Consider the following 13,527-nt stretch of genomic DNA (forward strand, 5'->3'; position numbering starts at 1 on the left):
ACAGGAAAGCTCTTGCCTAGCAGAGGCAGCATTTGTGAACACATTCTTTTACCGGCAGCAAGGGTCATCCCAGTGTAGAGCCCTGCAGACTGTGGTTCAGAAATATTATATGGTATACTCAAGCATACCCTGAAGTGACATTAGAAAGGGAATTGGTGAAAACATATTTTTACTATCATATTATTCTATCATCTCACTTCAGCTGTAGGTTCTTTCTCTTTTTCTCTCTTACATTGCTGTGAGAAGAAAGTGGCTCCCAGTTTAGAAGGAAAATAAAATCCATAAACATGCCAAGTGAGACAAAGTAATTTTAAAAGACTTTCACTTTTATTAGTAAGAGAAAGAACTCCTTGGCTCCTGTTAGCTGAATGCTAACAGCTTTTTAACTTATTTCCAAAGAAGCACTAATTCCCAGTGTTATCAAGAGACTTGCAAGTATTATATAAGTATTATATAATATTCTACCTCGCATGTATTATGACAATTAAAATCTCACTAAATATATTTTAGTAAAACTAAAAATGCTAACATATAAACAGAGACACTAAATTATGCAACCACCTTCTATTCATAGTACTGATAGTACAGATGAGCCACATTTTATCATATACCCAAAAAGAAGATCTGTTCTTGGGGAACTTACCTTTCATTGTGGTGAGAGATCATATAATAAATCCAGATACCAACAGAAGCTCAAGAAAACAGCACAGAAGCAATTATTTCCCAAGGAAGCAATTCACTGAGATGGTGAAGATGTAATGCCAGACAAAGCATGACGTTACCTTTTTAAAAGTCTTCATTATGAAAAGTGTTGATCCCGCCTGAATTACAGATCAAGAGTTATGTGAAAGGGATTTCCTTATGGGCATGTGAATGTTTTGTTTGCTTTGCCCTAGAAAATGCATGACCCACCTATTTCTGAGATGAAAGTTATGGTAAGACTAAGAAGAATAGGAACTATTAATTTTTTCCCATTGCAGGCTTTTTAATTGTTATATCAGAACTTTTCTTGAATCCTTGCCCCTAGCAGTGAGCTCCCACTAACTCCTTCAGGAGGGAACACACTCTCATTAGCATGGACAATCCTCCCTCTGAGCAACACCACCGCAATGACAATGAAAAATGAATAACAAACAAAAAAGTCAGAAACATAAAAAATAAACATTAAATTTATTTAAATAAAAATATACACATAGTGTACAATGGACATGGCTTACAAACAGCAATGAAACAAAAATGATAAACCCTGAAACACAAAAAGCATTGAATTCCTATAGTTGTGTTTTGTTTCTCTGGACAAACACATGCTGCGGACTGAAGTCCTGTTAATGTTACTTATACACAGCCCTATGTGCTCCAGAATGTAAGACAGGAACATCACAAGGAACAGCTACACAAAAAGAAAACAAGTACCAAAGTAATTTGGTTTTTCAGAAATTTTAAAATCAGACCATTCATAAACAGAAGTGCTGAAAACTTTTAAAGCATTTTGCATGCATGGAAAGAGTAATCAAATACCACTGCCAACAGTTAGAACTCTAAGTAAGTGCAGTGTGGTTCAAATCTCACTACTCTGAACCTGGCTTGTCCAGGGCACTCTTTTATCATAGTCAGACTCCTACTGTAACTCTTTTTCCCAGTCAGCACACAAATCCTGTGCTTTATGTTTCAGCTCTTTGGAACAGGGAGACGCTGGTTCACAAGTCTCTTACAGTTTATTTATCCTGAAGTAATTGCTCATAGGAAATGTAAGTTTTTAACCTTGGCTCACGAGTGTCATGCTGATAGTCATGGCTGTTATATTACTTATTCAGCAGATGCTATGAAAGAAAGAGAAAATAAATGTTTGAGTCCTGTTGAGTGTAAGCCAAATGCTTGGCAACACAACAGTTGAGGTGTTGCATGGCTTAGGGAAAAAAACAATGTTTTAAGGACTGAAGTCTGTGATTTTTTTTCTCTCTAAAAAAGTATTTGTATGATTTTTTTTTTGTAAACATGCAATATACAAGGTAAGTTTGTGTTTTCAAGAACAGCAAATTACTTTAAAGCATATCCATTGTAAACATATGCTTTTAAGCTGCAAGGAAGTGAAAAGCAAGATGCAAATTCATGTCTCATGGCACTGCCTATACAGTACACTTCTTTATAATAAAAAGAGCATAAATATAGATATCAATGGTTTCAAGTTTACAATATAATCAACTGACACAATGTACATATAAGACTGTTAAGTGATTACAAAAATTAATTCACACAAGTAATTTTTCTGCATAGTTTTCAATGCAATTCCTTTCTTTATTACACTGGTTGATGTTCAGTGCATTTTCTGCTTTTTTTTAAATGGACCAAAGGATTTCTTGGAACTTGTGTTTAATCTAGAAAGAAAAACAAGTTTTTCCTGAAACTTTCAATAGGCATATTCTAGAGAATGTTTCAGAATGAAGTGTTGCACTTCATTATACCAAAATTACTAGTGAAGATTTGGAATACCATTTCAAGTTATTCCACTGCAACTAAGTGAATTTTCATCAGGAGAGATTGATTTAGACACAAAATTGTTTGTTAATTTCCTCATTTCACTTATGTAATGGCAAAGTTCAGACACCAAAAAATTAAGATTGCAAAGGGCTTCATTAATACTACTTCTCAGTTCGTATTTTGTTTCAGTTGTCCTCCTAAATTATTTTTTCTTTATAACACACACATTGCTAGGATTTCATCAAAATACATAGCTTCACATAGACAAAAATCAGATAACATAATAAAAAAGTTTTGCTTCCTAATTGCTCCATAAAAGCCAAAATACAAACATTAATCAGAATGTATTTTAAATTCCTCAAAAGACTTCAGAAAAAAAAGACCTGCCTGTTTAATGTCAGTCATAAACATGTATTATAAACAATAGATAATATAATGTCAGTCATAGACATGTATTATAACAATATTACAATCATTTCTGGGAAAAAAAAATACTTTAACCTTCCTTTCCTTATGTTTTTAGGTATTTCAGACTAGCTCTCTATCTAGTCATTACTCTGTGGGACAAAACCCCCATCTAAGTGTGTGCTGCATTGTACAAATATTGAAAGCTAGGAGCCCTTATTTCAGGATTCCTCAAGACAGATCCTGATTTGATTTCTACAAATAATATAATCTGTAAGACAAGATTTGGCTTTAGATGCCAGATGTATTTTTGAATTTTCATCTTCTAGCCCTTGAGAACTGCCCTCCTCTTCAAGCAGATTATTTTATACCTTACAAAAGTTTTAAGAGAGCAGTTATGGAACCGTTTTTGCAAAGCCACTATCAAAATCACTATGCTTACCTTACCCCTCTGCAAAACAAACAATGTAGTTTGCTTATAAAAATTAAGTTGTGTGGTTTTACTAATCTGAAATCCACAGTGAGCTGCCAGATAATGTGCAAGACCCTAGGGATAATTTAACTCCTCTGTTAGACATTCAAACAATTCAGAGGGCTGCAAGCAGCTGCCACAAAAGTAAATGTACTCCATGTAACACAACCATCAAGCTGCAACAAACCCCTCTTTGTTTCTTCATAAAAGGCAGACCAGAAAACCCACGAATTTTGAATCCATGGTTAGCTGATGGCACAGCCTTTGCCCACAGGGACCACCAGCAGGCACTGACCAAACAACAAAACATTTGGGCCTTTTTTGCTACTGAAGCAACGAGGCTTTTTCAGGAGACTTGGAGCACTTCAGCAGGTTTTACAAAGTTCTCCTGACCTACAACAAGATGTTCTAATCCAAATTTTAGTGAGAAAAATTTCAGCACTATTTAGGGCAGAACTCAGCCAACTCTTTTGTAATGGCCCGAGCACAATGAAGTTTCACTGCAGCTGACTGATGTGCTTGTGGTTTTGTCTTAATTATCTTTAGCAAATAAGAGATTATTTAATTTCACCAGAACATACTGTGAATGGCTGTTAAAACAAAAAGGACAGTAAGCCAGTGCCATTTTTTCTTTCTCCTCATCAAATCCATGGCTTCAACCATGTGAAAAACCTTGTGAAAAACAACTTCAACACAAAAATAACATGGTAGTGACAACAGCAATTTAGAGCCCAGGCAGGATTAAAATCCTGAGGCAAAATCTTGAAAAACTGTTTTCCTGACAAGAAAATCTAGATAATTTCATATTTTTAACTTGACAGAATGCCAATGGTACTCAGATAAAGAAGTCTGGCTATCTATAGCACCCAGCAGAGAACACCATCTCCACTGAGATTTTTACAGAAAATTTCAGAACTACTGTGCAATGGTTGGCATTCTCTACTACATACCTGGGGTTATATCGGTGATCCATGAGGAATTTATCACTATCTCTAAATTGCATGTGTAGCGCTTTTTTAAGCTAATAATAAACATGTATGTAGTGAGGGCTAGTGCAGCAGCCTGACAGAAGAAAACATTACTTTTCTAGGAAGGATTATGTTCCATAAATCCACAAAAAAGTTTCACAGAATTCAGCTACATTATATTCAATGACAAACACTAATTCATGCACATATCCAGCCAATGAGTATTGTCCACTTCTACTGGTACATGACAAGAAGAAATCAAGGCATTATGTTCTCATCAGTCTGAGCTTATCTGTGATGCATTGTCAACTCTTCTGACATATACTGAAGTAATACATTCCAAGAAAAAGGAAGCAATTAATGACAGCATATTATATAATAGAAATAAAAAACTAATGTACCAAAACACTACTTACATTATCTACTTTTCTTGGAAAAAGAAGTTCTAATTAGTTAATATATTGTATAGGTGAATTTCTGGCTCCACTGAAGTCAATGAATATTAGAATGAGGATCTTTTTCTGATGTTTTCCTACAAACTCCAAAGCCTGATCATGCAAATATACAAGATACATTTAATTTTAGCTAAACGATAGATCAGTTCCATGGATCACCCAAATGAAATTTGCAGAATCAGACTCTTAAATTCTGTTATAGTTACAGATTTTTACCCAGTAATGGGTATTAATGGATTAAAAAGAACAAATTAAAAGTCGTGGTGTATAGAGATTTCTTTGACTTCCATAGGAGTAAGCAAACATTTACTTCTTTATCCATGGCAACTACAATTTCCTACAGATGCTCAAATTCCCAGGGTAGTTTCATTAGGATACATTTCTCATACTTTTGCTCTAGTTATGAAAAGAAGGCATTACACAAAGGTCAGTAACCAGTGAATACTTGGGAATTTTAAATTGTATTTCTCTCTGGGAGGCAGAAGAAGGTAGTAAATAGACCTAATTAGAAAACACAAATGTTCTCTGCAAGACAAATTTCTGGACTAACACAAGCTGGCAGAGCATTAACATTCATTTTTAAAGCTGATAGCTCTTCATCCTAGAGTGTCTACCTGCAGCATTACAAATTTGGTATAAATCAGCTGCAGTGGCTAACTAGTCCTACTACAGCAGTTTACTCATAATATTTATTTTAGGCTTTGTAATAACATATCTTTTCATAGTCAAAAGATACATTAACTCCTGTATATACAACTTATTTTCCCTACCACTAAAGAAAATTTACTTTTACGGGTTTACACTAAATAGGAGGTCAAATTCAGGTCACCTTACTTCTGGAATCATCTCCCTGATTTCAGTGCGATTTATGTGAAAGTGAAATAAGTGGTATTTGGCTGGGGTACAGAAAACCAGGAGTGATACATCCAAACCGCAGGGAATCAAATGGAATTACTGAAATTACAGTCTGCAATTACTAAAAACATATTATGAAGTTACCATGCTTAATTGTAATTACCAAAATTATATTTAGCCCAGATATTAACATTAGCATGTTTCATAAATATTTCTGTGAAGGGTTTAATCATTAGTGATCAACACCTCAGTGCTCTGCTGGTTACAGAAAACACCTTTTCCAGCAGTAAGAGACCCCTTAAATAAAATATCAGGTTTTGGTTTGGAGTCAGAATGCCACCTTCCAGATTACTAATCTCCGTTCCTACAGCAAATGCCATTTCCCTTTTTAATCTTCAATCAAATGACCCCAGAAACTAATTCCAGCTGGCTTATGAGTCATACTAAGCTTCAATTTCACAAAAATAACTTGAATATATTTGTTTTTCAGAATATCCAGTCCATTGCTTTTTCATGGTATTTATTTCATAATGACTAACCAGATTAATTTCAATGTAAAATGATAAAACCTTATAAAAATAACACCTCCACTGGTTATACATTCCCAATTCATACGTCATAAACAGCGGTTGTTATAGTCACTAATTAGCATGATATATGCTCCTGATTACACTTTTGTGAAACTTAGGTGTCAGCTTTTCCATATGTCCCTTCTGGAGGTCTGTAGTACTTTGGGAAAGCCATCAGCTGTATCATGTTGAATGCATACTTTCTGCATTTGACATTCTTCAGAACATTCTCTATGCGGCATCCTTCTCTAGTGAAAGGGGGAAAAAGTACAACTTCATGAAACACAGAATAAATAAATATGCTTTATTTGTTCATTGCAGAGTTTCAGCAACAGTTGAAGTAAAAATAACAAGGATTCAACTCTACATTTTTGTTTTCCACGAGTGATGATACATCTTACAGAATTAAATCCAAGGCCAGGCCCAGTACAGTTATTGCCCTCAGAAATAGGTGATAAGATTTTCCATTCCCCCTAATATATCTGCCCTTGCAGTTTCAAGTTCAGTAAAAAAAAATTAAATACTTTAATGATACATTTTGTTCTAATTCCAGAAATATATTTGCCTTTTAAACATTTTTATACCTTTTTTTTCAATTTGTTTGCTATATATGTGCGAGTATACACTGCCCTAAAATGTGCATTCTAGGAATAAGGAATTTTATTAAGTCTGGCCCTAGAGATTTGTGAAGGAAAGTTTCACCTCTGCTTCATTTCCTGTATGTTCAGCTTTGCAATGAAAAAAAGAGAGAATGGCTTTTCAAACAGTCCAATCCACCTCTCTGCTTTATAAAGGAAGGATGTTCGTTCACACAGAGTACAAAAGTCACAAGTGCCAAAGTGGTGCATCAAGACATAAACAGGACTTTGTTAAAAAGAATATAAAAGTGTCTTGAAAGCAAAAGCAACTAAAGCAACAATTACAAACAGGCTAATTTCATTACAAAACAGAACTTATTATATTCTATTTACTCTACAGAAAAGGGCTAGTTGTAGCAAAGTAATAATCATTTATTAAACGAAAACAATCCCATCAGCTAGTAACAGTGAAAAAAACCACAACAAAAGAAAAGTCTCACAAACCATTGCCCTGCCATATTTGTCTAGGGGTTAGTTTGTGTTGTGCAAATTCATTTTTAATTTTTTTTTTCAGACTAATTACTCTGGAAAGAGGGGTTCAAGCATTCAGGATTCCACAACTTCTATACAGTGACAGCATTGTAAGTGGGCTTTCTTTGCGCTAATTACAATGGGAAAGCTCTACCATGAACAGAAAGAGCAAATCAATTCACTCAATGCATAGTATACTTCTTAGAGTTCAGAAAAAAGAATGAAAACACAGTACATTTCAGACATTGGAATCTTAAAGATGAATCCTTGGGGTCTGAGTCTGTAGAAATATTACAACATGATTCCTTTTTTCTAGAGTTAGTTTGTTGCAGTTTGTAGAAAAGAAAGGAACACAAGTGAAGTTTATTGATATTTGGCTAATAGCAAAGCAAGACTTAAAATAAGCCACACAACCAGCAAGTGTGAGCTGACAAGCAGCAAGGCGACAGGATAGAAGTGTCGAGAAGTTGGCTTGTTATCAGTTAGACAGCCTGTTTCGGGATCAGCCGATTCATTCAGTGCTCCCTGGGTTTGTCTGCTGTTAAACAGGGGAAGTTAGGAACAGATAGAACAGCATTTAAGCAGCAAAGAAAGCCAACACGCAGGTATTTTGACAAAGTGAAAGTACACAGCCATTCTGATGAAACAGATTTATCTAAGTACTTCCAGTATAACTTTTGTGTTCTACAGCTGACATGGGAAGCATGATGACTGTGGGGGCTACTAACATATTAATGCTGCTAGGTGCCTTGGACTAGTATTCACAAGCAAACATTAAATAACTTCCACAATGAACTACACTATCACTAAAATGAACACACACACTTAACAGAAATGAAATAAGGAAGTTTAAAATAATAAAAAAAAAAAGCTAAGGAAGCAAAGAAAAAAAGGTCATGAGTATGTCACAATGCAACACTGAACAAATAGTGTCTCCATGCTGTTCACAGGCTTTTCAGTCCTGCTTTGGTATCTATTATGAAGTTTATTGGCAGAAATGAAAAGGCCACACACTAACAGCTATTCCAAAATAGTATATTACATGATGGTGAATTGACTAAAAAAATTCATCAGTGCTGGTGACTCAAAGTCAATAGCAGTTCTTTTTATTTAAAGGCTTGCACTTACATTCTTGTAAGCATATCACCGTGTATCTTTATCAGTCAACACAGGGAGGAGCCAATCTACTTACAAGTAAGTTCTATTGAGTCTCACTGAACTGTGTGGTCACTGTCCTACCAGAGCAACAGGGATACTTCCACTGCCAGGCTTTTCTTTTGTGTTCTTGACAGATTCTCTATAAGTAGAATTACTCACACTTCAACCACACCTCTTCAATCCCTCTGAAGCTTACTTGCATACCCTCGGGAGTTCTGTGTATAGACTTCCTTTGGGCAGCAAGGACTGGCAAATTTCTATTTACTATGAATATCCTATGATGGAAAGATAACTTGCCATTTTTTTCTGTGGACTTGAGAATATCCAAATATATCAGATGACAACACAGTGCCCTTTCAGAAGCACATATGACAAGTATGCTCTTTCTTTAAGAAAGAAAATGCTGGCAGACATTACTGTCCTACAGCTCCAGGTAAGATGAAAATGATACTCTGAAGACAGCAGCAGCCACATCACCTTACAGAAAGCTTGCCTTTCTGACTTGTGTATTAAAGAGCCATGTTGCTTTTCTTAAGCTTGGATAGCAAGAGAGGTGCAAGAACTGCATTTACAGGTGGAACCCTAGGCAAGGGGGTTGATCAAATGATCAACCTTGCCTAATTCCTCTTTTCAATAAGCCTTCTATAATAAGTTCTTAGTCTTATTCTTTGCTTTGAACATTCAATCTGTATGTTACACTAATAAAGGGATCAACACTTACTATTTTAAATAGCAAAATAAAAGATAAAAAATAAAATCCCTGCTATTTTCATCTAGGTCAAAGTAATTGCTGGGGGCAGTGTGTCTGCTGCTTTTGTTCTACAGATTTCAAGTGTCCATGGATAGAACTTGGGCAGAACTCAGACTTTACTGCAGGCATTCTCTCAGAAGATATCAAGAAATGAAGCTAATTGCATGATTTATCAGTTGTCAACACTGAAATAAGTAATTCTGTGCTTCTCAATCAGACTGCCCCAGTTAATGCCTCTGTCCTAAGGTCCACCCACAGAACTTCCTTCCTCTTCTGCTCACAGTCACATTACTATTTGTGATCAGCTCTGAGGACTAACTTTATTGCTCCCAGTTAATGTTGTCCTCCACAATGTATTTCTATATACTTTTAAGAACCTGCTGCTTGCTGGTTTTCTTTCTTTTTTTTTTCTTAAGCTCTACATCATCCCACAGGTTTGCCCCTTTGACCCTTTTGCACTGTCCCCTCACTCCCTTCCTGCTCTTCAAGGTGAGCCTGCAGGTTTCAGCTAACTCCCATTATGCCCACAATTCATGAGAGCTCTAGCTCAACCCTCATAGTCCCATCTCTTCCTTCCCAGTCAGAGTCCAGGTGATTTTGTTTGCCTGGCCTCTCTTCCATCACACACATCGTATGTGCTCCTATGGCTGAGTGGATGCAGAGACCAAACTTTTTTTTTCTGGAGAAATCCATCTGGGCAGCAGTGAAGTTGAGCATTCAGTAAGTTTGCACAGCCACTGCATTAATCAGACTGATTGTGTACACCAATTTGGAGGGCCTTGGCTTTGCACACCAATAGTTTATTCTAAGCAGGCTGAGTCACACACTTGCAGGTTGTCCCTACAGGGATGAACCCTCCTACTTCTGCTGTGAACCTTGCTCTGTTGGACTCCACATCTCAACAGTGTGACTAGCTTTTATCTACATTGCTACAAGTCCCGTTAGCATCAGTGAGATTTATGCAGGTGTAATGATGAAAATACAGATAAAAGCCATTTGTTCTATTTTTTTTTTTTCAATAGAAAAGCATACAGTACATTTGTTCTTTGATATGCTGAAAAGAATGATCAGTGTCTTTTAACATAAAAAGTTCTATCTTCCCCCCAGGAAAATGACCGTGAACAGCTGATGCACAGGGACTTCTGTTCCACAAATTAGTCACATCATTCAATGCATAATTCAATAAAACATCCTCAAAATAGAGCAAGAGGATCCAACTCCATTATTAGCTTCCTAAGAACAAGCTGAGCAGAATAGCTAAATATGCTTTTAATTTAAAAGGAATATTTGATCAGGGTCAGATGCCTTGCTAGGATCTGCCAATATTTTTTAATGCAGTGCAGTGACAGTGCCTTCCAACACACCCTAAAGTGTCCTCTGCAGTGACTATTAAACAAAGAAAGGACCTATACCCTGCTGTCAGCATCATAATATTGCTTCCCCTGGCTCATCCAACCCTGGAGAAGTTTTACTGCAAACAGCAGGAATCCCACTAGTGCCCTGTCAGCTGGATTTATTTGGCTTCTGACTGACAGCACAACCAGAACAGAGTGCTACATGCTAAGGTGGGAAGATGCAGCTGTAGTTTCAGATGTTATCTCCATCACAAACTGTACTGTAACAGCAAAAGGAAGGAAGAAGACTCCCAACATAACCAGCAAGTTTCTATTTCACAAATAATTTTAACAGAAGTAGTGAAAGCTTCTAAGTTTGTAACATCTGGAGTCATGAACACCCCACTAACCTAGCATACAATTTTTATTCATTTACTCTCAAATTGTTCATTTGAGACCTACAGCATAGCACAAACACATTGTAGCAGCCAAGGATACTCTAAGTTAATGACAATATAACCATTTCAGCCTGTCTTCCATCTCATTTGATGTTTTATTATCCTAAACTCCTATTAGGAGTTGCTGCATGCTTGTCAAATGAGACAAAGACAAAACAGCAGGTATTTTTTGTTGTTTTCAAATTCAGATGACAAATTATTTGAACCTCAAAGTAGCGAAGCAGAGATGATGAAAATAGTGTGAGGAAAAAGCCTCTCAAGTCCTTACAGAGTCAAGCACACACATGAGGGCACATTCTGGCTTTTGATTATCAGTCACTCTGATGTCCCTGAGCAAGGTTTTTGGAGGAGATGATTTTCACATTCTGGGATGCATGCTTCTTTTTTAGAACTTTTCCAGCTACAGTTATTAGTGACACTGGAAATGCTGAACTGTTCTACATGATTTCCTAAGGTAGAATAAATGGGCAGCTTTCTATCAACAGGTGGGAGTCCCATGTGCTAGTGGTGACTACAGTTTGAATTCATGTCCTACTGCACTTGTACTTTATGGGAATTTTCCTTTTTATGCAGACAGATTGAAGCAGTATTTTCTGCTCCTGCTGTGTTTTGCTTGCTAAACTCCAGTGCTGACACAGAAAAACTGCAAAAGTAAGAAGTCCCATCTGACAATAGTAGAGACATTTCTTCAAATATAAAGGATTGCTAACAGTTCTCAGTCTTACACAATTTTGATAACTTACCTATTCTTTTTATTTCAAGACAGTCAAACTCAGAAGCAGCTTTCAAGAAGCAGCTTATCTTAAGAAGTTTTTGGAATGGAAGCATCCTAATTTCTACATTATACATGTTACTGGGATTGACTGAAACACTTCAGAGAATAAGTGTACAGCACTACCGTTCAAGAAGGCAGTCTTAACTTTTTCAAAGAGAAAAGGTGGGATCCTTGTGAACATCTCCTAGTCATTATGAAGCTGCTGCACTATAACATCTAGAAGAATAAGCATGATTCAGAAGGAAATAAACAGGTCTCAGCTTAGTCCTGAAGGATTTTGGTATCAGAGCAGAACTCAGATAAAACATATAAAGGAATATTGGGAAAAAAAATTTATTTTGAAAGATAAAGTTGATACAATAAACCTCTAACAATTTTTTAGAACAAAAAAAATGGTTCTGCATTGTTTCAAAATGGAAGATGAGGGAAGGGAGCAGGAACGAAGCAGAGACATCTTCTGTATCAATGATCTTTCCAATTATTCTTTTTCTGATACACATTTAATAACTTACAATTTTTCCCCCTCAAATCTACATGGCACTAAATAAAGTAGAAGATGCTAGAAATAAATTTTTGCTGCTTATATGATCCTATAATCTCAGCTCAAAACAACTAGAATTGCTGAAACTGATGAGCAGTCTTAGATCTAAGAATACTAAGGAATTCAGTCAGTGATTTAGACAGCTATTTAAACATACACCAATAAACCAGACTGTTTATGAAATCTGTTTTATCAAATTGTCACTTAATCCCCTCCTCCTGTTTTACCTCTTGTGCTGCAAGTTTTTCCCTACTCTTGTTGCTTGTGCTGGCATCCTCCATTTCCCTATTCCTTTCTTCTCTCCTTGTCTGGTTATAACACGACTTTTCTAATTCATTATTTAGGAAATAAAAAAGAAAGCATATCATATAACATGAGGCTTGACCACTGAGTTGGACTAAGCAGCAGATTCATGGTGCAGTTATGATGATAAGACACCTAGATCTCGAAAAACAGCTATTGTGAAATAACTGTGGGTTTTGGGCTCAAAACTATTATGGAGTTTCAGTCTGTACAGAGCTAAAAATTCAGCTTTGAGGAGGTGGTCAGAGACAGCAAGCTACTGGAGGTTCAGCTGTGGAGAGGGTACAGATTTTAAGCAGTATTATGAACGGGTTATAACAGTTCAGTGCAGAGCAACAGATTAATAAAGAAACCCTCTTGCAGCAGTATTTACTAACAGGCAAGGAGACACTGTCTTACAGCCACACAACCACATCCAGGAAAACCCTGCTGTCTAATGTGCTCACATGGACAGACAGGGATCCTTTGGAAGGAATGATGAAGTCAAAATTCAATTTACATATTTGCTCTTTTGCTCTGCTGTGTATGTGTTCGCCTTGAAGTCAAAATAATTATAAATGTGCAAATTTATGACCTATTTTATCAGCTTAGCTGTGTTTGCATTTCCCAGAGTAGGTGAAAGAGACACACACCCTGCACTGCAGGCAAGGAAACAGCACAATTCACTCCAGCTTTGGTCTATGGAAACATCTCTCAAATTGTTGGTTCATCACAGAGCAACACCCCTACTATTTGTCTATGTTTACTTTTAATATACAATTAACTCCAAAGAACAGATGAAAAAAGGGCAGTTTCAAGCTTTATATCTAATATGCATAAAACATGCTACTGGGTAATATACATCTCTACCAGTGTTAATCTTAGCAGTTCAGAAATCTCTGCTGACTGCAGAGGAA

At 36.3% G+C, this 13,527-nt stretch overlaps 1 protein-coding gene across 1 annotated transcript in view; it reads right to left on the reverse strand.

Annotated features, from left to right (window-relative positions):
* Nucleotides 1-1,142: 1,142 nt before the first annotated feature.
* INPP4B (inositol polyphosphate-4-phosphatase type II B) overlaps nt 1,143-13,527 on the reverse strand; it is a 295,785-nt gene continuing 283,400 nt past the window's right edge. The window contains exon 25 of the mRNA XM_064416567.1: nt 1,143-6,450. Within this exon, the coding sequence (XP_064272637.1) occupies nt 6,325-6,450 (126 nt within the window). The 3' untranslated portion in view covers nt 1,143-6,324. The remainder of the gene's footprint in view (nt 6,451-13,527) is intronic.

This window comes from Passer domesticus, chromosome 4 (assembly GCF_036417665.1).
Source record: "Passer domesticus isolate bPasDom1 chromosome 4, bPasDom1.hap1, whole genome shotgun sequence".
In the NCBI taxonomy this organism is placed as follows: domain Eukaryota; kingdom Metazoa; phylum Chordata; class Aves; order Passeriformes; family Passeridae; genus Passer; species Passer domesticus.